The sequence below is a fragment of the Delphinus delphis genome, chromosome 9 (genome assembly GCF_949987515.2).
Source record: "Delphinus delphis chromosome 9, mDelDel1.2, whole genome shotgun sequence".
Lineage (NCBI taxonomy): Eukaryota > Metazoa > Chordata > Mammalia > Artiodactyla > Delphinidae > Delphinus > Delphinus delphis.
The window spans coordinates 65,111,246-65,137,370 of NC_082691.1; the positions used below are offsets into that span (position 1 = coordinate 65,111,246).

Consider the following 26,125-nt stretch of genomic DNA (forward strand, 5'->3'; position numbering starts at 1 on the left):
GCAGCCCAGCCCCATTTCACCATTTGGCTATGTTTTCTATCTTCCCTTCTACTTCCATTGTGTGTGTGTGTGTGTGTGTGTGTGTGTGTGTGTGTGTGTGTGTGTGTGTGTGTGTGTGTGTGTGTGTGTGTGTGTGTGTATTTAGTTTAAAAACAAATATACTTCTGGATTTTAAAATGTCATACTCAATCTGCCTATAAATTTCTAATCTGCTAAACAAATATCAACTTTTATTTCTCAATAGAAACACAATTTATAAAAAAGATTCTAAACTCAACTGAAGATATCCTCCTCTTTATTCTTAACCTACATGTTAAGAAGCCTGCAGCTTTATCCCACTTTATAAAATTAGAAGGGTGACAGACATAACAATCAAGGAAGAAAACATTAAGAACTACCTCTAATTGGACACCTCTAAAAATACTCATGTCAAGAACACTTAAAAATGCAATAAAAAAACTGATAGAAAAAGTGACAGAAGACTTGATTCAACATATTATAGACCAAGGTCACTACTGGAGTATAATTTACACACCTGGGCCCCCAGGGTGCAGTGCAACAGTCAAGAGAATACAAGTGGCTCCACAATGCACAAGAACTGGGTGTCATTTGGGGATGGGTGGATGATCCTAGAGTTTCGGATGCGTTTGGACAGGACTAAAGACATTATTTAGGGAAAAGAAAATGTGTGACACTAGTGGGGTCTCTATATCCAAGCACAGCTCCAGAGGGTAAACCACCAGGTACAAGAGTCGGACAACATCAAAGGAGCCAGCTGGGGCACAAAGCAGTAAAGTGGGTGAAGCTGAAACAGGATGCAGCCCTCAGAGCTGGGAGAAGAACCAGAGACAGCTAGTTGGCAAGACCCAAATCCTCTTATGGTAAAGTCACTCCCTCCTGCTACCCTAAGCAGTGAATGGTCTATGGATTTTTTTTTTTTTATCCTAAAACTACAATAAGAAATTAGACTTTACACCACAACTCAGCACATGTACATCTACACACATATATACAATAAGCAACAAACAGAAGTTTCTCTAAATAACACCTATTTTATAATGGTATACTTTATTTTTTACATTTGTGTTCTTTTTCATGTAAAAAAGTTGCTGGGCCTAACTCACTAAATTGATTTTAAAATCCCCTAGGTAAAGCCCTGCAATTTGACAGACTCTGTGCTGAAGTAGTCACTGGCTGACTTTGGGGGCAGGTGGGTGTCAAGGGTCACATGAGATCATAGCTCACCTTGAATCCTGTCCCTCTATTGGTCAAATTTCTGATTTCCTTCACTTGCTTTGGAAGTGGTTTCAAACCAGCCTGGCATTAAGGTCATTCATCAACCAGCCCAACTCATTTCTCCAATCTTACTCTTCCACAACGCCTCCTCAATCATCCGCGTCCCAGTAAAACTGATCTGCTTGTAACCCCTCCATATCCCAGATTTTCCACCTTTGCTCGCCCCTGGGATTCTTTTCTCCTCCACCTATCCAAAATGCTCTGACCCTCCAAGGCGGAGCTAAATCGACTGCTCCACACAGAACAAATTTCTCCTGCCCCCAGAACTGTAAGCACTTCATCCTTGCTGTCTATCTTCTACTGACACACGCCTACCACCACTGCCATCTCTCACCTCACCCCACCACCATGCTCTCAGAACCCAAACACGCAGTCTCAAAAAGAGACCACTTGGTACGCACTTTATGTGCTGACTGAACAAATGAACATGTAGGGAGCACACTGCTGTCTGCGGACTAAAAAATCTCAGGCCAGGGCCCAAACCACCAAGAATCCCTCAACCAAAACTAGAACCTCATATTCTCTGCGGCAGATATTGTGCCTTCAGCCTCTGAAACAGTTGTTATAGCAAGCGTTATACGAAAATGATACTGAATGTTTACTTTAATAAACGTTTAGAAATTCTTTCAATTGCAAAACAGCATAACTACAGATTAGCAATTTAGTAATAATGCCATGTTCCATGTTTTAACTTCTCTTACTTAAAATCTAATTTCCCAAATGTAATAAAGCTCTCCATAAGACAGCTGGGTAGTACTTAGCAAAATGGATAGATCCCCTCAAACTCGTCTAACTTTGGCTTCTCATGAGACAAGGCACACTGGCCTTGGTTTCCGTCAAGTCAGTCCCCTCTCCTGATGATCAGATACTTTTGTTAAGTTATTTCTGTGTGTCTTGTTTCAAAAACAAAATTTTTCACATCATCTTTTAATCATGAGTTTTCATTTCGGTCTCCCCCAATTACATAATTAAAAGAACTTTCTTTGATGCTAATATTTCTGACTTTGCTCTAAGTATCTTAAATCTCTATGCAAATATATTTTAAGTTGATCTTCTAATAGCTTCCTCATTTGACAAATATTTATCAAGCAACTGCTATACACTCAAACACTGAGCTAGGATGCAATAGACTCTTTGAGGCACTAAACTAAGAATGCCACACTTCCAAAGCAAAGAAGATAACAGGATAATAGCAGATTCACACTCATTAACCCAAAATGAAAATCACATACATACGCTATACTTCTGTACCGCAAAGAATCAGTAAGAAGTAAAAAAGAAAATTCTAAAGATACTCTGAAGGTAAAATAGTTCAAGCAAGTAATGTAAGGAATGGTCAAAAAAAAGAAGAAACAGAAATACAAAACACAGAAAGTTTGTCTATCTTTTAGTTTTAGAAATGTTGCTCAACTATGAAGTAAATGAGGTCAGATATTCAATATCTGTATAGAATATATTTCTATTTAACATCAGCAAAATAGTCATTAACACCATTTGATAATGAGTGGTTCTTTCCTTTATATTTTATGTAAACAGTATATACTGCTTATGCACAAATGCCTATGAATATTTAATATTTATCAAATATCCCCATCCTGCTCTACTTAAACCTTTAAAATTATTTTAAATGTGGCTAGCTAAGCCAATGGTAAAATCATTCAAATGGGAAATAATTTTGTATCTACAAATAGATATATTAGAAATGACATTGTTATAAAACTGAACTATAAGTCAATCATTATCCCACTATTCTTACTATTCTAGTATATAATATTATAAACACATATGAAAAATGAATAGTCTTACCTTAAATATGTGCCATATATGAAGAATAATGCCATCATTAGTCCATTTAAAATAAAAATTACAGCAACATAAAAGCAAGCAGGATCTCCCAATCCTTTAAAAATAAAGAAAAAATATGCTCTAACTATAAATTATGTGTCTGGCAATTTGCATTAAAATGTGCTTATTTTGAAAATGGTTGCCATATATATTAAATGGTTGCCTTGGTTCCCATATGAACACATGACACTAGTGTGGAACACAGATGAGAGCAGAGTAGTAACTACTGTGGTTTCAAAACAGGGCTGAAAATTCATGGACACTCCTCCTGTAGAGGTATGGGGTCTATGCCCCTGCTTCTGAGTCTGGCTGGGCTTGTGACTGCTTCAATAGATCATGGCAGAAGCCATATAGAAGACGTCATGCAGTATCAACTTAGAGCCCTGAGCTACCACATGAAAAGCCTAACTATCCTGAGGTACTATGCTACACAAAAGCCCAAGTTACATGAAAAGGGCACATGTAGGTGTCACAGTTGAGTCTCAGTTGGGCCCAGCCTTGCAGGTACAAGTACCATGCAGGTACTTACATTCTGGCTCTAAGTGAAGTAGCCCCAAGTTAATTCCAGTCTTCCCAGCCATTTGAGTCTAGCAGAGTCCTCTGACATAGTGGAAACCAACCAACCATCCTATACCCTGCCCAAATTCCCTACTTTCAGAAGCTGTACACCACTAAGTTTGCAGGAAATTTATGATGCTGCAACAGACAACTGGACAATATCATAGAAACTTGCCTTCACAGCTTTCAATAGGGCTGAGTCCTTCTCCTCTGGTAACTGTCCAACATATCTTGGTTTGAATACCAATCAAGTCCATTATTTTGATATAAATCCTGTACCAGCTGGCTAAGACTACCTAATTTTTTTAAAAAAAGAGAGACACCATAAGAAAAAAATATTATCCTCAATAGTTTCCTTACTAGAATATTTTTGAGATATTTTGATAATTATCAAACTTTCCCTTCCTGTACCATCCACTTGGGTCCCTTTAAATCTAGTAAATGGAACTTCACAATCCCCTGTGTAGATTCTTCACTGGTCAGTCTTCACCAGTGCATGGCCTCTCATGGGTAAGAATAAAATATAACAAGAAATATGCAAATCTGTAATTTTCAAAAGCTATAAAACTCGACTAAGGGACATAAAGGAAGAGTTGAACAAACAGAAAGATAATCTGTCTTCCTGAATAGATCTAATTTTTCAAGATGTGAATTCTTCCTCAAATTAATTCATAAACATAACACAATGCTAAGCAAAATCCCAAGTGTCTACTGAGATGCATTATATGGAAAAATGACAAAAAGGAGATAACTGAAGAAAATGTCCTAACAGATTAACAAAATTTGTTACTTACATAATTAAATAGTGTGATACTGGCACAAGAATAGCCAGACAGATCAACGTAACCATGGTGGAGGCAGTGGAGCGCCACCCAGATCCCCCTTCAAGGCTGAGGCACTCATTCCCCTAGCAGCTGGGAGGGTTGGTGGCCGACAGCTCCCAGCTGAGTCCCTCTCTGGGAGCTACCCTCTGCTGAAGAGAGTAAATTCACTGAAGATCATACCCCTCCCAAGGGCAACTGCATCCAATGTCTAACTACTCAACAGGGGGAGGTATAAAGGCCAGGGGCCCTTGCCTCAGGTAGGACAACTCTGCGGGGTCATCCCAGTTCCAGAGCTTCCCAGGGGATTGGCTGAGGCCTTTGCTGTGACTGCATCACAGCTCAGCTCTCCTCCTCCTCCTCCTACTTCCTTCATCCCCCTTCAGATGTTGCCCCCAAGGGCTTTCCCCTATACACTTCCTGTGTGCACATCTCCTCTTTTCCAGGACCTCAACCTAAGGTAACACTGAACACGAAGTCCAAAAGCAGATGCAAGCATATATGTATAATAATTCTGGATATAATAAAGAAGCAGGGAGAAGACGGACCACTCATCCAAGTGTTAGGTTACACAGAAGACCACTTTGAAAACATATAATGTTAGATCCCTACCCCAACGCTGAGCATCCAGACGAATTCCAGATAAATTAAAAATGTAAATCTCAAAAACATAATTATAACAATTAATGAAGATTTTTTACATATGAATGACTAAAAACCATAAATCTAAAAGCTTCACAGATATCTCTGAACAGAAAAAATACATTCTCATCATACTGTACAAAACTAAAAGGCAACAAAAAGCTGGAGAAAATATCTTATCATATAGCATAGTATTAACATCCCGCATATAATAAATGAGCGCTTATAAAATATCAATAAAAACATAGACAAAGGGCATGAATAAGCAATTATTTTTAAAAGTGAAAATGCATTTTAAGATATAGCATTAAATAAAATATACATACACACACATATATACAGCAATGAGCAAAATACTTCATGTGATCTTAACTTTTTTCAGCCTATTAAATTAGCAAGGATGCGGGGAAACAAGCATTTTCAGAAAAACTGCTAGTGGGAATATAACCTATCTAGAAAGCATTTTGGCAACATGTACCAAAATCATTAAAGCATATATTCTGTTGAACTAAATAGTTCCACATCAACATATTCATAGTTTAAAAAAACATAAGAATGTATGTAAAGATTTCGCTTCAAGGATGCTTATTGCAGCTTTAGATCTTTTAAAAGTTGAAAACAACCCAAGTTTTCATAAAAGATGGACTAAATAAACAATGGTAGATTGTATATACAGCCATAAACATGATGCTGTTGAAGAAAAGATGACTTAGGAAGATGGTTTTAAATATTCTTAAAAGACAGGGCTTCCCTGGTGGCGCAGTGGTTGAGAGTCCGCCTGCCGATGCAGGGGACACGGGTTCGTGCCCCGGTCTGGGAAGATCCCACATGCCGCGGAGCGGCTGGGCCCGTGGGCTATGGCCGCTGAGCCTGCGCGTCCGGAGCCTGTGCTCCGCAACGGGAGAGGCCACAACAGTGAGAGGCCCGCGTACCACAAAAAATATATATATATATATTCTTAAAAGAAAAAAAGCACTTATAAAAAATGTTATGTGTTGTGTGATCCCATTGCTGTAAAAGTAAATGTGTACATGGTTATAGAAAGTACTCAATAAGTACTTTGGTGATTATTTATTGGTCTCTGTCTCCTCTATCTCTATTGCCTTACTAATCAATCAGGCTAAGTAACTCAGTTGATCTGGAAGTTGGACTCCACTCACTCAATGCGAAATGACCAAAAGCCCTGCTTCGTGCTGGTACTGAGCCCGGGCTTGAGATCCCACAGAGACCATGGCCCTGGCATCAGGCAGCATGCCTTCTAGAAGCATCAGCACGCTAAGAAGGGGGAGCCCAGGGGACGTACGCTTAACAGGAGAACCTCAAGGAGGAGTCACTGAGGAAGTTACATCTCAGGTTGGTCCTGGAGAATGCTTAGGGATGCATCAAATGAAGGAGGGATGGTGAAGGAGAGGCCAAAGGTTACTGATATCACTGCCTTCCTATCTCAGGTCCTTTCTTCCACTCCCACAGGGGAAAAGTGCATTCAATTAAATGAAGAATCCCAGATAAGGAAGAAACATTATTTGGCAAATGACATGTACAAGGAATGGCGCTCCTCTGCTATAATCCCTATAAACATACCAAATCTAGACAGTTTTCATACTTTGTAAACCATGCAATCATACTAATCATTCCCATAAAATCAGTTAAAGACCCCCAAAATTAATAATGATCTTTTTTCCATATTCCTTTCCAAGAAAAGATACACGTTTTCTTTAAAAAAAAAAGAAAATTTAATATACTGAACTACATCTTAGATTTAGAATCAGCATTTAATATAAGTAATACTTTAAAAAGTAAAAAAAAAAAAATCACAATTGAAAAAGTATCTTACCTCAGGGTAAAGATTGAACCTTTTTAATGTATTAATAACAAGGGGATATTCAGTCAGCTTATCATTCATAATCATCCATACTCCATCCAAAAATGAGGGTGCTTCCACAATAGTCTTAAAGTAGGAATAATACAGTCCCTGAAACAAGCACATGTTATGATTAAAAGGACATAATCACTATGCCTCTTATTAGGTTAAAAAAAAAACTTAAATATACTGCTTTTGAAAAATAAAGCAATCAAGAAAGTAACAGCTACAATTAATTTCATAGGTTTCTGATCACTAATAAATGCTCAGGTTGCAAAAAACTTACATATCTTAGTATAACCTTGTCTTAATTGAAACAATTGATCTCAAAATAGCTTCAAAAATAGTTTCAACATTTAAAAAGTAATATAGGGCTTCCCTGGTGGCGCACTGGTTGAGAGTCCACCTGCCGACGCAGGGGACACGGGTTTGTGCCCCGGTCCGGGAAGATCCCACATGCCGCGGAGCAGCTGGGCCCATGAGCCATGGCCGCTGAGCCTGCGCGTCCGGAGCCTGTGCTCCGCAATGGGAGAGGCCACAACAGTGAGAGGCCCGCGTACCGCAAAAAAATTTTTAAAAAAGAATAAAAAGTAATATAACTCAGACAGCACGCTTCATTTAAGAAACCCCTATAACCCATACTAACTGAAGTGTTAGTAAAGGCTATCTTACGAACAGGATGAGTTTACTATGGAACCTAAGTTTACCATGAACCAACACAATCATCCTCAGCCAAAAACGTTTCCCCCTAAATGCTTATTTGAATCCTCAAAATGGTGCTATCAGCCACCTTTCCTCCAGAGTTATATGTAAAAATACAAATATATTAGGAAGGCTACACACTGATGTATTACATGTAAGTTACATTCAGATGCCAGCTAGTTTTACAGACTATTTTCCTTCTTCTCAGCTCAGCATAAGGTAAGTACCCTGCAGGACCAGGGCTCTGAGGGTGGAGAGAGGGACAGTGGTAGTACTCCCATTTTGAGGAAAATAATTTTTTACTTTGACATGCTAATTATGAAAGATATCAAGGTTGGAATACTACATGGGACAAAAAACAAGCAAGTACTAGAAGCCTTATGAGGGAGCAGAAGTGGCAGCATAGGGCAAAACAGATGAACCAATTCCATCTGCTATACAGTTTTGTCTAGAGCTCCCCTGGTAGCCAGTACCATTAGCTATCAAACTCTAAACTCACCTTAAGGTTTATAAATATCAAAGTGATTTGCCTACCCAGAAAAGGAAAAGAATGGTTCTTGATACCATGGTATTTAGCTCTCATATCACTGTTTTTTTTAAATACTTCCTACTGTACTAGGTTGAATAATGTCCCCCAATATTTCATGTCCACTAAAACCTGTGAATGTGACCTATGTGGAATAGGCTCCTTGCAAATGTAATCAAAATAAAATGAGGTAATACTGGATTAGGTGGACTCCAAATGCAAAATAACTGATATCCTTATAACAGCAGGGAAATTTAAACACAGAGGTATAACGGAAAACTGCATGAAGACAGAGGCAGAGATTGGAGTGATTGTACCTCCAATGCAAGCCAAGGATTGCCAGAACCATGAGAAGCTAGGAAGGAGTCTCAGAGAAAACATGGGACAGCCAGCACCTTGATTTCAGACTTCTAGCCTCCAGAACCGTGAGAGAATAAACTTCTGCTCTTTTAAGGCACCTAGTTTATTGTACTTTGTTATGAGAGCCCCAGGAAACTACAACCTACCTTGTAGGTTTGATTTTGGAACCATGTGAATATCTTATATAATTAAAATTTAAAAACAAAATATTTTACATGCCTAAATAGCAAAAAAAAAAAAAAAGAAGAAGAAGAAGAATTAATTATTTATCTAGTTGGGAGAGGATTTCAAACAACTTTAAGACATATCAATAGTAATTTTACTGTACACCCCTAATGGAATATATCCTAAAGTCAAAAAGAGCTGCAAGAAAGTTTTAAATTATTTTCAGTAATCATTTTGAATAATATCTTTGATACTTCTATTCCTCAAGTATAAGTAATTTGAAACCAAGATTCTCAAGCTAACAGAAAAGATACAAATTTAATATCAAAAAAGTAAAAACCACCTAAAACTAAATTTGAATTTAGAAATATAAATCAATAATTTATTTTCTCCTTTTAAAAAACTGTTTCCTAATTCTGTTTACTAAAAAGGCCTAGACACAATGGCCAATCTAATATAAAGTATTATCAGTGAGCACCTCTAGAACCAAAATTGTGGTCTCTAAATACCATGTGCTACTGAGGAATCAGGGCTCCTTGGAAAACTGGATGATTCCAGGTCTGGAGAGGAAATGTCTTGTAGTACCAGCAAGTAAGGAAGCTACAGAATACTAGTGAGGTCATGTCAAGGAGACAGAGAGAACTGCAAGGGCTCTCACCAGCTAAAGACAGGTAAGTTTAAAAAATATGTTAAAATCTATCAGGCCATAATGGTACTCCAAAAGGAGTACCAACAGAACTCCATTGGTCACCACTAGAAGATGCTAGGGAACCAACTCATTTTTCTGAAAAGTTGTAATAAAAAGAAAGAATCAAGCATTTTCCTGTCTTTCCTGTGAAGTGTACCTCAGAGAAACAAACCAAATAAGTATTGTGGGAAAGTTCTTCTCTACAGAGGAATTATGGTTATTAAATGCCCATTCCCCCAGGTAATTTAAACACTGGTTGATCTTTGATGACATTAAGTAATTGCTCTTCATTATTTTCAAGTATGACAATGATACTGTAGTTAACAAAAAAAAGTCCTTTCTTTTGAGACACATATGAAAAATATTTACAGATGAAACGATATCTGAGGTTTCCTTTAAAAAGAGATGGGTGTGTGAAGATGTAGATGACAGAAAAATGGGTATGTGTCCTCAGTTGTTGAAGCTGGGAGAATGGGTAGGGGGAGTTGTCTACTCTTCCTACTTTGGAACATCTTTGAAAACTTCCAGGATGAAAAGCTTAAAATGTTTAGATTACTAAACTACTATAATAAAATATTACATGAAAACTAACCATTTCAGTGCGAAAAGCCATCTCCCTTTCCAATGTTGAGAGGTGAGAAAAATGACGATCATTTTCAAAGAGGTGTGTGATATGGCTCCTGTAAAACAAAAGAGTAACAAAGCAACAGTGTTGAAACTTATACTAAGTATAATTCTAAAAGAAACTCTAAAAGCAAAAAACAAAAAATCTATATATTTGCAACTCATTTTGTGATAAAACTCAAACACAATGGTATGCATATTTGTTTTTCCACTCAGTATATCTTACATTTCTACTAAACTTTCTCTCTATAAGAATTTTAAAAGCTAATTCAAATTAGATTTTAAAATTAGAATGAACCAGAATAATGACGTTTTAAGCCAAGTAAAATAAAATTATAGATTAAACTATAAGTGTCATTGGGTTACCATTTCAGAAACGTCTGATTTATGAAATTCATATTTCTTTCTATCCAGAAAATTAAAAGAATGAATCTTCCTCTCAACATGAACACTATATTAATGTTAAGGGAAGGAGAGTCTCAAATATAACCTCTTTAATAATAGATCTTTTTTATTAAAAAATTGCATTATTCTGGCTCTGATTTATGAATTAAACTACATTTCCAGACTAGTGTGCTGCATGTAATAATATACATTCATCCTTAAACTGAAATTATTCATATATATATGAGAAATAGTTTGGTAGGCTATAAACATCTGCATAAAATATACCATAGGAGAAAAACAATCTTACCAGTGCAACACTGCTGCAAAGGCAGCTGCAAGAAAAAAGAAACATAAATTATTACTTTATTATTAAAAAATGTTTTCACCCTACAGAAAAGCATTACAAAGATAAGCATGGTAAAGTTTGGGAACTGTAAATCTTGAACTCTTAGGGACTGGGCAAAGAATAGGGACTCTTCAAAAGAAGTCCCAGGGCTCTGCTTAAAATACCAATAGACTAAATTATAAAAGAATTAAGCATATATCTACAATTTTCATTCATACACTCATTCAACAAAATAAATGAGGAGCTATTATTTGCCAACAACTATACAAGAAACCCTCAGGCGGAAAGTTCCACAAACTCAACTGCAAAGCGAATAGAACCAATGGTGAGAGGCAACAGAATAAAGAAATATGGTGACCTCAGGGAACAGGACTGGGGATGGACAAAAAGAGGGAACCATCACTTTCGATATGTGCTGCAATATCTTAACTTCTATAATACATTTTACTTTTTTTTTTATTTTTTGCGGTACGCGGGCCTCTCGCTGTTGTGGCCTCTCCCGTTGCGGACGCGCAAGCTCAGCGGCCATGGCTCACGGGCCTAGCCGCTCCGTGGCATGTGGGATCTTCCCAGCATGTGGGATCTTCCCGGACCGGGGCATGAATCCATGTCCCCTGCATCAGCAGGCGGACTCTCAACCACTGCGCCACCAGGGAAGCCCATATTTTACTATTTTTTAAACAAATTTAAAACAAAAGAAGAAGGAAGAAGGAGATGGAGGGGGGTAAGGAAAATAGAAAAGAGAGAGAAAACAAGCCAGTAATAAAACCAGTCTCATAGTTTGCTTTCTGTACAAGTACAAAGAACACATTAAAATGAATCCAGAAAATACCATTCAGTTTCCTTGTATCACAAGATTCACTGTATTGCAGGCTTCTGATTAAATAACTACTAAGGAAATGAACTATAAAGTACTCTTAGAAATGAAAGACAAACAGCTCAGATCTTATTGTCTTATTTTTAAAGAAGTATTTATATTTTTAAAAATTAAAAAATGCATTTTACCTAGAAGATACTAATAGTTACAAAAGAAAAAGATTTACTCTTTCCAGATCACTGAAACTACAAATATTTAACTAGGTTTGCCATTTATTTGTACATGGTACTTTGACCTTTTGAAATTTTGATTTTTTTTTTCTTATTGACAAATCTAGTATCCACTCCCTTTTTGGTTTTTACCTTTAAAAACTTCACACCACCATAATATAATCTGGGCTTTATTTTCTCAATGATCTATCATGTTGCTGAATAAATCATTCTTCTATCATAGAATGTAAATACCACCTTATACTGAAGACTTGTCACATTATACTTTGGTAATCTCTTAGAGCTTATAATTTTGATTTCATTCATAAATTAATATGGGAAGAATCTACATATTTATAATATATATGTATATGTTAGTATCCATAAACATGATATATAACTTCAATTATTCAACTCTCTTTTCAACTGCCGTCGACAAAAATCCTATCAGTAGAGCTAATACACGATAAATAGTTAACTCATATTTCTTACTAAGTCTTACCTGGGAGTTTAACATCTTTTTGTTCCTGCTAATAACCATGAAATTTTGTTTTCATTATACTTTACTGGATATTGTTAATGTATTTATTTTTGAAGTGTATTTATTTTGTAATGTATTTCTTTTGGGCTCATTTACTAAACTATTAAGTCTTTTATTTATTTATTTTTTTGGTTTATCATCTTCAATTCTCCATTTTAAATAATATTTTAAAAAGATAACTTTGCTCATGTTTTATAATTTTACTATTAGTTTCTTCTTCCCATCTGACAATAATAATAAACTTCTAGAATAATACCAAGTAAAAGAGGGCATCCAGTATTCTGCTGACTTTAACAGAAATGCATTTCACATTATGCCTTTAAATTAGTCTTTGACCTTCACAATTCTGCAGCGATACATAGGATTTCTCAAGATCATCATCTCTCTACTTCCTCAGAATACTACAACTTCTCAGAAGGATGGAAGATACAAAGTGCCTTTTGGTGCCTTCCTTTAATTCAATCCGTGCAGCACTAGACAATTCTTGGATTTCTTGGCATTTGAATGACCCTCTTTCATAGTTTCCAGGGTCGATTCATAATCTGCCCAATGTTTTGAAGTCCTTTGTTCATTTCAATTTAATAATAGTAATAAAGCAGCTAACATTTGAATTCTTATTACCTGCCAGGCATTTTTAAGTGCTTTACTTGAACTAACTCAATAAATCCTCGCAACCATCCGATGTGTTAGGTACCAACCTTCCCTGGTATACAGATAATACGTTGATTCCCAGAGAACTTTAGGAACTTGCCCAAGAAACAAAGTGGATAAACAGAGAAAGGGAGGTTGGAAGCAGGAATTCCGACCTAAGATCCCTGTGCTGTGTGGCCTCTTGTGGAGGAGGGAGGGGCTGACACAAAGGCCAGAGCCTCCTTACCCTAAGTATCTTATTCCCCTTCCCTCTTTCTTTATTTATTTTAAAAATAAAAGAAAAAAGTTACAATTCATCTGTTGATAAAGGCAGTATGTTTTATAGAAGCTATTATTTTTTATAAAAGTGTAGAGTTATACTTTAATTTATTCAAAATTGAGATAAATTATATGCATGTCATTTGAAAATGAAAGCCCCAGCAAGTAAAGCAGATACTGCCTTGTGAGCATAATTTAAGCATAAAGACATAAAATGACAAAAACTTCCTCAAGTATCCCTAAAGAGCTTTTCTTGCCTTCTTGCCTACAGAAAAGATTATAAATGATTTTCTCTAAATGTATTCCAGTGATTATCAATCCTGTGTATAGTCTTCTGGGAGTGTCACAAAATTGATAACCAATTTTTCCAGTTTAACACATATGCTATTCTTGTCATTCTAAGGTACTGAGGTAAATACAGCATTTTTTTTAAAAAATCAGAAGATAAAGAAAACTTTCAAAAAATCCAAAACTATTCTATAAGAAAAAGGTGTTCAAGGAAAGAAGGTTTGCTTTGTAACGTAATTCAAAAGATTGCAATCCTGTGGCTGAGAATTCTGAAAGGCTCTTAAGTTTTGCTAGAAGCACACAAATTACCAATACTCTGAAACTAAATTGGCCACTCCTTCCACTTTCTGATTAACGAAATTTTGTACAAGATTATATGTCACATTATATCAATTTTCAGCCTTATGAGATTTGAGCTGCTTCTTCACTGAAAATTATTCTTCTCCTGTTATTAGAATCTTGTTTAAACAAAATAGAATGTAATTCCCTGAGGGTACAAACAATGTTTCACTGAATTTTACTACAGCAGTACTTAGCAAGAAGCTGAGCACATAGCCAGACTCAAATGTTTGCTGAATTAACGCATATAATTAAGGTGGGAAATTAAATAATCCTAAACCATGTCCACATAATAAACCAGAGTTGAATGTACTTTGATTGATGGATAGCTACACACACACACACACACACACACACACACACACACACTCGTGTGCATATAATAGTTTTCTTTTTTTTTTTTCTAAAATAGAGTCCCAGCGATCAGTGCATATTAGACCCCTCGTCTACGCGCAGCCCGCTGCCTAAGCCTGCCATTCTCAGTCTGGAACCCCGGCACAGTGGAGTTCCCGAGGTCCTGCCCCAGCTCTGCTCCCTCTGACACCCCTCCTTCCAGCCACAGCTCGGAAAGTGGGAAGGGGACACCCCCTGCTTCCCCGCCTCGATCTTGCCTGGCCCGCAGAGCTTTCCAAGCAGTAAAGAGGGCAGGAGGAACGGGGAAAGAAATGGAGGAGGGGGTCCTTCCACGCTGTTCTGCTCAGTCCTCAAGGGTTCCTAGATCCCATCCCCTCTCCAACCAGCACCAGATCCCCCAGACCTCTCTCACCAACTCTCCCAGCCTCCTACCTTCCCCCAGGTCGCCTCGCCCCAGCAGGTGACTCAGAAGTCCTCCCACCCACCCAGTTAGGATTGCTGGGAAGTCAAGCCCCGCGATCTGCTTTCCTAAGATTCCTCAGCTGAGTCTTCTGCACGCTAAAGTTGGAGACCCACTGTCCTTTCTCTCTTCCTCCTCCTCAAGGCAGGAGAGCAGGAACTGTGAAGCCAGGGTGGGCTGCTTCTCCCCTTGCCCCCCTCTGGTAACCTGCCAGCCACCCTCCTGCAACCGCAGCCAGGACTACAGTTTCCCATCGACCCTACATTTAATCCCTCACACGTGTACTTCATAACTAGTACTTGACTTAATTCACAGAATACCTTCACAAGCCCTCTTATTTGAGTCTCACAACAATCCTGTATTTATTCCCATTTTACAAATGAAAAACTGGGCCTCTGAGAGGTTATTTCCCCAAAAGCAAGAACCTGGACCCAGAAGTTCTAATTCCAAGCCTCAGTTTCTTTCCACAGTGACAGAGCTGCCTCCCTTCCCATCTGTAGGCATTTGATGACCTCATCTCGTAACAATATTTATACAGAGAAATATATTGTAAGTCCAAAATGACTTGCAAAATTTAAAAATACATCTTATTCTTAAATTGAGGTTAATCCATACTTAAAGCATTCTGCACAGTTTTGGCCTCCCTAATGCTCAAGTAACAAAACGACATAAAAAGAAGTTAAGAACTCTTCTTAAATCCACTGGACAAGGTTTTAAAATCAACCTTGACAAGTTCCACACTCAACCTCTTCCTAATATTACTAACAATTGTTCTCAAGGGTCCATTCAGAGTTTAAAAGTTTCTTCCCAGAAGATGAAGTCACCAGTAAATAGTCTCCCTATTCCACACCAACAATCCATCCTGGAGAAGGAAGTCAGTTTCTAAATGTACAGACTTAAGCATCTCCTCCCCCCGTCTAAAAAGTCCCATGACTTTCCATGGCCCACACCATGGAGTCCACATTCTGGCCTTTTTCCAGTTAATCCCACCACACACCCTTCATGCTTGGCTGCACTGGGCAATGATCCCCTAAAATGACAAGTGTTTTTTGGTTTTGTTTCGTTTTGCTTTTGGCTGCGTTGGGTCTTCATTGCTACGCATGTGGGCTTTCTCTGGTTGCGGTGAGCGGGGGCTACTCTCCGTTGAGGTGCATGGGCTTCTCTTGTTGCAGAGCACGGGCTCTAGACGCGCGGGCTTCAGTCCTTGTGGCACGTGGGCTCAGCAGTTGTGGCGCACAGGCTTGCTTGCTCTGCGGCATGTGGGATCTTCCCGGACCAGGGATCGAACCCGCGTCCCCTGCATTGGCAGGTAGATTCTTAACCACTGCGCCACCAGGGAAGTCCCTACCAAGTGTTTTAATGATGCTATGCCTTTGCTCCTGCCTGAAAACTACTAATTCATCCTTCAAAGTCAAAGGAATTCAAATGTGGCATTTTGTGAAGCTTGTCCTGCCAACATAGCTATTATACTTTTATTAGAGCACCTAAACAGTTCCCTATGCTAGGATGAGAAGGCTTGAGGCTGAGCTTGTGTTTAATTCATCTTAATATCTACATCTTCTAGCATTGTGCCTGGCACCTCACTGGGTTGAACTGTTAAATGACTATCACCATGTGAGAGAAATTAGAGAATATACTCAATTAAGTCACAACCTAAACACCTAAAGACAATATCTAAGCATTCCAAACTGCTCAAAGGGTTCCAATTATGTGAAGGTAAAACAGATATAACAAAATTAATATATTGAAGGAAATCATGTTTCTAGTCTACAGTACCTAGAAAAAATCAAAGCCCAGTTTCTGTATAGTAAACTAATAAGTAAAAAGACATTCTTTAGGACCCAGTTTGGGAAAGAGAAAACGGTCGTGTATACCTCAGGCTTGGCCCCTTCCTTCTTTCTACACCTAGACTGTGTGTTATCAAGGGCTTTAAAGCCAACAAGTACCTAAATGCCTCCTAGATGCACAACACATTTTCCTAGAAACTGAGGACATTAAAGTGATAGTAGCCAGCATCTGGGCCCTTAAAGATAAAATCTTTGAGAGAGAAGATTTAGGTGCATAAAATAATGAGAGAACACATTAGGCACCCAAGCAAATAGCACAAAGTCTATGAACTGTAAGAAATCTGAGAAGGCAGATCAATAGTGGCCCTCTCAGCACAGGGTTTATTAAAGTGGGATTGGGTGGCGGGGGAGGGGGGATGGATTACAGAACATGATTACAATTTAGGCGAGGATTTATGGTGCGTAGCCAGAAAAGAAGACAGTTACAATAAGGCTGTATGTGGACTCTGATCCAACATCACAAAAGAATTCCCATCACTGATACTGGTGATACAAAATACACATGATATTGACAATAATGAGACTGAAGGCTCACTCACTATATATACAGTGTGTCAGGCTCTCAGAGCTCTAGGAACACCAGGAGGGGAGTTTGGCAGAGTCACTCAACCAGTGGTATCAAGAACGGTAGGGCTTCCCTGGTGGCGCAGTGGTTGAGAGTCCGCCTGCCGATGCAGGGGACACAGGTTTGTGCCCCGGTTCAGGAAGATCCCACATGCCGTGGAGCGGCTGGGCCCGTGAGCCATGGCCGCTGAGCCTGTGCGTCCGGAGCCTGTGCTCCGCAATGGGAGGGGCCACAGTGAGAGGCCCGCGTACCGCAAAAAAATAAATAAATAAAATTTTAAAAAAAATTAAGAATCGAATTCTTTTTTACCTTCCATGGTAAGAAAGTCATTCTTAAGAAGAAATATTCCTTAGATTTTATATGACTTATTTAGCTTCAGTCTCATCTTCACCAAATGTGAAATGAGGGGTTTTCACCTGGTTATCTCTATTCCTAGCATGTAATGACCTTGTATAGCTACAACTACTAATACTTAGGACTTCACACTGTCCAAGGGGCCTCCATGGCTATTTTCTGTTTTCCTTTTAGATCTTTCTGCTCCCCAAACTAAAAGCCTTGGCAGGTTTGACTCTTTTAATTTGTTTTTTCAATAGGGAAAAAAGGAATGCACTCAATTTATTAATAGAGACATTAAGTCTCAAAGTGAGAAGTAGGACTACTTTAAAATTCCATCACGATTGGAAGAAACTATATAGCTCCCAGGTAGAATTCACAGTGGTCTATGTAATAATGCTTGTAACGTTGACCTTAGTTAATTTGAATCTCCTCCGTATATTTGGCATTGAGCAAAATAATACCTTACAACAGTTAGGGAAAAATTAAGAAATTCTCAATTATAATGAATAAATCTAACAACTGTTTATCAGTTGCAGTTCACAGAGCACTTTCACATATTAAGCAAAAAGATCCAGGAGCCCTTTTGAGGCAAAAATGGCTCTTATTTTCCCATGAGGCCCAAGGTCACATGATTGGGATAAACCAAGGCCTCGTGGATTGCCTGGGTTCTATGCCTCTGGTGCCCTTCTAAATGGAAGCTTAAGCATTAAAAAATGTTAATAAGCACATTTAACCAAAAGGGTACACTGACGTAAAGGAGGAAACTTCTTAGAAATAATTTAAAAATCAAGGACAAAGGTTTATTTTGAAGTGAAATTATAAAAACAGAACCTGGAAAATGTATATCACCACCCCCAAACAGTATAAAATTAGGCCTCTAAACAAAGAAATAGACAAAGAAAATGTTCACATTTAAAATATTTATGTATATACATATATTAAAGTAGGCAATACTTAATACAATTACCCAACATATGGGTTTTTAAAGCAATAAATTCTAACTTCCTTCTCAAATCGTATCCTCACATAATATGGACACAAATATTTCTAAATCAAACAGTAACCTACATTACCAATTTTCATAAAGTAACTTTCTCCTTACTAAAAAAAAATTCCATTCAGTTTTTAAAGAACAAGTATCTAGATAAAATATACACCTGAAATAATATGCTAGCTCATTAAATGCCCCTGAGCAAGCATAGTGAAACTGTAAAGCTTTAATAAATCTAATGGGAAAAAATGTAGAAGCTGCATCTCTTCACCAGAGGAAAAAAAAAAAAAGATCCATATATACACAATATACACCCAGGCCCAGCATATTATTAAGCAAGAGATTTTAACAAGTTCATTAATCGATAAGCCATTTAAAGTTTCAAGGCTATGGTTATGGATTCTCAAGGTTATGCATTCTCCCCAAACTGCAAACTGCCCTTGGGTAGCACAATGTTTTCCTTAGTCTTTAAATGATTAAGAAAACTGTGATACTGTTTTTTACTATTTTATTCTGTTTTTTTTTTTGTAACAATGCCAAACAACCAACTAACACAATCAAAAACAATTCAGAATTTAGTAGTTTCCGAAAAAAGGTTATGCAAAGACAAAATGGAGACTGACAGGTTGACCATAAGGATTTAACAATCAGATCAATTCCCCATAAGCCACCAAAGTAGTGCTCTTGCTAAAAAAGTTATCAGGTCTTGGAACACATGAGATCATTTTCCCATTAAAGCACCTGTGACAGTTGCCTTAGATTGTAGATCTGAAACCTACAATTTGACAGATGTGCTTAACAAGCCAAGATACCTTAACTTTAATCCCAAACTTCACCCAGTGAACTCACTAGAGATGTCAGACCATTCCCCTGGCCCATTTTAGTTTCCTCACATATCAAATTCCAGGAGTTAACTTTTAAGTTCTAGATTCCCATGAAACTTCCATGAAGATCAAAGATGAGAAGAGTGAGGAATCAGGTCTTATTTTAAAAACACTTTTAAACATAAGTAGAAAACAGTAGCTCTCTGCTAGTTATGTAAGTACTTTATGATTAGTATTAAAACGTGGGGAAAATATTCTGAGGTGTGACATTTTCAGCACTGAAAGGCTGCACTACAAAAAGCAGTGGTTACTGTTAGGAAGTAATAGGAAAATGCAATGCAGAGCAGTAGTATATTAGGCAAATTTGAGTTGGCGTGAACATACGAATAAAGCCTCACTCTTCTCAATTATAACAATATTCTCAAATTAAAAATCTGTCAAGATGGCAAGTTTTCAAAAGTTATTGGCCAAGTGATTTATAAACTGTGTTTTAAGATATAGTTGGTGCTATTGTAAACTAGAAGATAAATCACCTCCATCCTTGGTCAGTACAATGAATCACTCAGAACTTCTGTGAATGGTTTTGGTGACTGTGCTGTTATGTTAACATTTGCTGCTATGATTAAAATACAAAATGCCATCCAAGAATCAATTACGTGTAGTGAAAGTACTGAAAAACACACCTGATAATTGGTTACTTTGGAAAGGAAGTCAAATATGAGGAAATATGCCAGGAAAACATGAAGATATATGAGCTCTTAAATGCATTCGGGGGGGGGGGGGAGACAGTAATAATGCTGAGAAAATGAAAATTAGTATCAAAACAAAAATAAAAGTTACAATAGTTGTAGATTTATGTACTCTAAAAATTAATTCTTCCACTTTTTAAACTTAATCGTACTCAATGATTCTTGAATTATGAAAGATCACCCATGGAGAACTGATCTTTCCTATGAAACAGGACTGCTTTTTATGGGATTAAACAATAATATAAAGGTTTTGACCTAGAAAGAGGTGTAATTTTTACTAACTTTTATGACTAGTAATCATCAGAATGGTAACTAAAGAAAACTAGCAGACTCTTGAGCTTGGAAGAATAATGTTCCAATGGTTTGGGCAAAGTATAATCTGATGGTAAAAGATGAACTAGCAAAACAAGAATTTAAGATTAAACATATAAATTATAAAGCCTATGCTACCCCATTTGGAAACAAGCACACAGGCTTGTAGTCTCCATGATAATGTAAATATCTCATTAACATAAGCTTTAAGAGACATTATAATATAGCCTAATCTTACAAAGTGTGTAAAGCTTACAAAAATAGCTACAGTGCAAATTTTAGCAACATCCAAATACACACATGTAGATAATAAAGTTTTATCTGCTTTCAGTATTGATGCCATATCATGGGCCAAAAATCAATCACGAGTTGGTAATATATCCTTATATTTACACAAATTAAACTTACCACATTTGTTATTTATTTGAGCTCTCATGAATATCACATATTCAGAACCCTCCTAATTGTATATTTTAATAATAACATATATTTAAGTGATTATAAACATTCTTTAAAGTTAACCAGAAGTGTACTTTAGAAAGAAAAAACTGGTTTTAAACAGAGGAAACTCTCTAAAAGCCCAAATACCCATCCAACTCACTGGCTTTCAGGGAACTGTATTGGCCCAACATCTATGTATTAACACACCCTCAGGGCTGGTGCTCAGGTGTGTCTAAGTGTTTGTCTGAAAGCCATTCCACAAGATGGCCAGTGGCCCCTGTGCCTGTTGGTTCCTCAGCTTTTCTTGCCCATTAAGCCAACCCCAATATGCTCTTTTTCCACTTCTATTCCCTTATCTCTAGTTATGATCCCTCTCTTCCTTATTTCCCCTGAAGAAGGAAGAAACAAGAAAGCTAATGCTTACTGAGCACTAAATGTTGAGGTTTCTCTGAACTGGACCCTGGGGCTTCATTTCTCTTCTTGCTATTCTCACCCTAGAGAAGATGAAATATAAGCATAGCAGTTAAGAGCATGAACTCTGAAGCCACACTGCCTGGGTTCAAGTCCTGACCCTTCCACATTCTAGGGGTGACCTTGGGCAAGTTACTTAACATCTGTGTGCCTCAGGTCCCCAATCTGGTAAAATGGGTATGACAATCACAGTGTCATGGTGAGGACTGACTTAATAGTTAAATGAATTTGAGATAAGTCAGTTAATCTAAAATACTTAGAACTATGCCTGGCACAGAGTAAACCCCATATCAGGAGAAGATACTATCATCAAGTCCCATGAATTTAATACCACCCATTTGCTGATGACTCCCTGTTTTATGTCTCCACTCAGATCTCTTCTCTTATGTCCCATTGCCTACTTGACATTTCTACTTGGACATCTCACGAATGTCTCAAAGGTAACATGTCCAAGATAGAATTCTTGATCTTTTCCCTTAAATCTGTCGGCTCACCACACCCCTAGTCTTCACCATCTCCGTGAATGCTACTCCAATTAAAATAACAGACATATCAGATGATAAATAGCAACTCACAGCCCGTTTTGGGAAAACAATAGAGATTAGGAGAAACTTTGGCAAACTGGGCTGTGTCCCCATTTAAAAGAGGGGAGGGGTAGATACACTTAGTTCCAGGGGATTGCTGTCAGGTAGGAATGTCAGCTCTGTGATGCTAGACAGTCAGCTCCTAAAGGGAAGCAGAACATCAGACTTTAAAGCTACTAATGCTTCCCTCCACCTCACCCCACCCCAGATTCTCATTTAATTGGTCTGACATGTGGCTTAGCTTTCGGGATTTTTTGAAGTTTCCAGGTGACACTAGTATAGAGCTAAGGTTGGGAACCACTAGTCTAGTCTGGGTCTCCCATTTTTACATGTGTACAAACTGAGGCTCAGAGAAGCTAAATGCTTTGCTCAGGCACCAATGAGTTTGAAACAGGTACAGAATCAGAAAACAGTTCCTCTAAGGCAGTGTTTTCAAACTGTGGGTCATAATACTAGATCATGAAATCAGCTTAATGGTTTATAAACAGCATTTTTAAAAAAAGGACAGAACAGAAAATCAAAATGCACTGTATATTATAGAGTGAGTACAGTGCATGACCTTTTTATTTTAAATGTATGCACATACTGCTCTTAGTCTCCATTTCCCTTTTCAAATCCGTTCTCCTCCCTTCTCTGCCTTGTTCCCAGCCCCAGGAGGCTGACCCTACAGAAAGATTCAGCTGGACCCCTTGCCTAAGGATTTCCCGTTGGACAGCCAGTGAGAGGCACCAGTGGGAGATCAGAGGGTGGGCAGAGTGTCTGGGGTCACTCTTCTTGGGTGATCCTGCCCCCACTCCACAGCTCTCCTTGGGTTCAGCTCCGGAGGAAGCTCCCTTTCCCCTTCAGGCCCAGAGGTGGTAGCACCTTCCCACTGGTGACAATCCCTGGGTGCTTCAGTGTCCTTTTTGGGTTCCTTAAACCTGCTCACACTTTTGAAAACAGGCCACTTGTTAAATCTGTTTCCTGCCAGGACACTGACATAAAACAGTTTGACAGACAGAGAGACACATGCATAAATATACAGGGTTGGATTTTCAGAAGTGTGAGCAGTTTAACGTAAATTGTGTTGCTTGCTGTGGGTTGTGGTCAAAAAAGTTAGGAAAACACTGTGTCATGGTTCTTCTTACTACACCACTGCCTCCCCTGGCTGATATAGGGAGCTACTGGGTTGAAACATCTAAAAATAAACATTTCAAAGACCTTCTTTATGACTGTTACCATTAAATGGTAAATAATGTCTAAAAAAAAGAAAAACACGTTTATTAAAATGGATTTTTTAACAGGGCTTAAGACTGCCCAACAGTGGTAAGGGCCATCCTGGTAGGTTGTGAGTCCCCCATCAGAGCTTCACACACGTGGAGGAGATGAGAGACTAGGGACCCCTAGTCAGCCTCTCTTTAAAAGGTGTGCTTCTATCAGGGAGCCTCAAGTTGTAAAATTTCTTCCAAAACACAAATGAAACAATTTTTGTCATAGTAAAATCCTGTACTAAAAAACCATACCATGTCAGCTCAGTTCTCACTCATTCTGGGAGGGAAGAAGAGTGAAAATGAGGCAGCTTTCAAAAATGTCTAAACTCTGCTCCTCTTTACAGGTTTTGAGAGTACAGATCCAGAGAAAGAACCAAACATTCCAGGTCTGGTTATTCTCCAGAATCATCTTTCAAGCTGCCCCGTGTCCTCATGTAAACGGTTAGCAAGGACAGAAAGTCTCTAGACCTTGGTCTGGTCATCCAACCTCCATCCATCTGATGGCCAGTGTCCAGAGTACATCCAAAAATGTGGGACAGCACCTTCACTGTACCTCTTTCCAATACCCAAAGGGATGAGTCAAGTAAAGTGTCACACTGTTACATTAATACAAAACTTAGGTATGAATCATTACTAGATTACTAGATCCAAATATAAGCCATCCAATATAAGATTCAAAGGAAATGAAATTACAAGCAAAGAAAATATGCACATAAGAAAATGGCAATAGATATTACTCTATGATTTGTTACTGTAACCTCCCTTAAGGAGTGATGCCCTTCCATATTTTGCTACAAAGTGGTTAATGTTTATAGTAGCTATCTATTCAAGAAAAATGCAACTTCATTCTGTCACCAGATATCAAATCAATATTATGCTTGTGCTTTTAGTTTAACAGCAACTAAAACTTGTTAAATGTTTTAGATACAAAGTGTCTAGCCATATAGTACCCACCCCTTTTAGTTCTGCTCCTCAGGATGTGCCCTGGAGTAAGTAGGGCAGGTGATAATCCCATGTCACAGAGAAGGCAAGGCTCGCAAAGGAAATAACTTGAAACTTAAACCAAACTTAAACACAGTGAACTGGATCAGGAGCCTCTGTCTCATCCACTGTACCATGCTGCCTCCCCAAGGTGAATTGAACTAACCTGCACACTGGCAAGGTTTTTCAAGCTCACTACTGAAAAAAAGGAGAAATGTACTGAAAATACTGAATTTCTCTAGTCTTGAATCTACAATAGAAAAAAAAAAAAAGTACCCCATAAGCAATATCAACATTTCTGAGCCCATTAAAATGTGTGCGTGTGCAGGCGCACACACACGGTGATGACTGGCTTTCTATGATTGAGTGGTTGTGATCTCAGGGGAAGCCGATTTGTTGTATTTTATTCCCTGGTCTATACTGAACTCCAAATTCTTTGGGGTCACTAAAGGAATTTGAAAGGACCAAGAGTTAAATAATTCAGTAGCCAAAGCCCATTAATGACATTATATAGGAAAAGGCAGTGTTACAGCATTTTACTTGCTGACTTAGACTTAGAAAAATTAGGCCTATTATCCAAACTGCTATAACTTGCCTTATCAGAATGTCGACCAGAAAACAAAGGAAACCTGAAGTCGGTCCACAACATGTGAATGTTTCAACTTTATTTTTTTCAGCACATCACTACATATCATCCGTTAGGTCAAGGCAGCGGATGAGGGGGAGCCCTCCATACCAATCTTTCCCAGGTCAGCAGGGTCCCAGCTTGGGGGCCCAAAACACAACACAACCGGGAAGGTGACGTGCGGAAGGGAATCACAAAGTGCCATCGGCGGTGTCTGCAGCCAAGAAGAAAAACAGCACGCCAAAATTTAATTATAAGTTTAGCAACTTTCTAGAACAGGGGACGTGCTTTTGCTTTGAGTTCAGTGGAATCGCTTCCAACCCAAAGCAAACCATCCTCCCGGACAGGAGGCGAGATAACTGGAAGGCTGCCGGCCCGCGCCAATCAGCAGCGTCCAATCTCGTTAGCGCAGACCTGCCAATTCGCTGCCAGGCCGGGCAGCTGTTGATCTCGGGGCCATTTTTTTTTTTTTTTTTAAAGCAGAGACAGAGAGCAAGTAGGAAGGGAGCGAGGAAGACTGAGCCTAGGGGAGGGAGAGGGAAGGAAGAGGTAAGGATGTCCCAGGAAAACTCGGAGAGGGCTGCGAACTGGCAGGGACCGACCGGCGGGGCTCGGCGGCACGGAAGCCGGAGGAGAGCGGAGGGGAAGGGGAGAGGGGGCCCGCGCCTCAAAGTTCCGCGTCCCGGCGGCGCCCGCGCGCTGGGCTGCTCACCTAGCAGGAGCGTGGTCCAGGTCCGGCCGCGCCCCGAGAGCCGCAGGCCCAGCGCCCCGCGCAGCCCGGCCGCCAAGCGCCCCCCGAGGCCGCCCCCGGCGAGCGGCGGGGCGGGCTCGGCGCGGGGCCCCTTTCTGCCCGCGGCGCCCTTGCGCCGAGGGGACGGGGGCGCGCGCTCGGGCCCGGGCTCCCCGGCGCCGACATCTGGCGACCCCCTCAGCGGCGACTGCGAGGCACGGGGTGGCTGGGGCGGCTTGGGGGCCGCCTCCCGGTGCTTGTTCCGCGCCTGCAGGACCATCTTGGCATAGTCGCGCCCGCTCGCTGCGCGCGCCCGGACGGCGGCCGGGGAACGGCGGGCTGGCGGGGCGGCCCCGGCGCCGCTCACTCTCAGGCGGGCGGGCGGAGGGCGGGCCGGCCCCTCCCCGCCGGCGGGGAGGCGGGGAAAGCTGCAAGGCCTGGCGGCGGTTGCCTGCCTGGCGGTGCGGCCGGGAGGCGGCGCCGGACTCGTGCGCCCGCCGCCGCTGCCGGTTGTCACGGCGACCGCGGAACGCCGGGGGGCGGGGGCGGGGGCGGGGACACCCTGTGAGCGGCTGCGGTCCCGCTCCCCCCGCCCCTCCGCGCCGGACGCGCGCTCCCGGACAGCCAACGCGCACGCGCGGACTTCCGGCGAGGGCGGGGGCTGACCTGGGGCAGCCCGGC

The 26,125-nt window shown here is 39.8% G+C and overlaps 1 protein-coding gene across 10 annotated transcripts in view; it reads right to left on the reverse strand.

Moving 5' to 3' along the window:
* The window catches only part of DPY19L1 (dpy-19 like C-mannosyltransferase 1), a 242,178-nt gene extending 216,371 nt beyond the window's left edge, over nt 1–25,807 (reverse strand). For 6 of the 10 annotated variants that reach the window (XR_011246603.1, XR_011246602.1, XR_009520642.1 and 3 more), the window contains exons 1-6: nt 25,427–25,805; nt 10,783–10,807; nt 10,057–10,144; nt 6,997–7,134; nt 3,875–3,995; nt 3,103–3,196 (exon numbers count right to left, since the gene is read on the reverse strand). Coding sequence is in view for 2 of the 10 variants with exons in the window: in XM_060020710.1 (XP_059876693.1) it covers nt 3,103–3,196; nt 3,875–3,995; nt 6,997–7,134; nt 10,057–10,144; nt 10,783–10,807; nt 25,427–25,724 (764 nt within the window). In the remaining 8 variants the exon portion in view is untranslated. Of the gene's footprint in view, nt 1–3,102; nt 3,197–3,874; nt 3,996–6,996; nt 7,135–10,056; nt 10,145–10,782; nt 10,808–25,426 lie in introns of all 10 variants that reach the window. The other 4 variants (XR_009520648.1, XR_009520649.1, XR_011246604.1 and 1 more) reach the window with 2 other exon arrangements.
* Nucleotides 25,808–26,125: the final 318 nt, after the last annotated feature.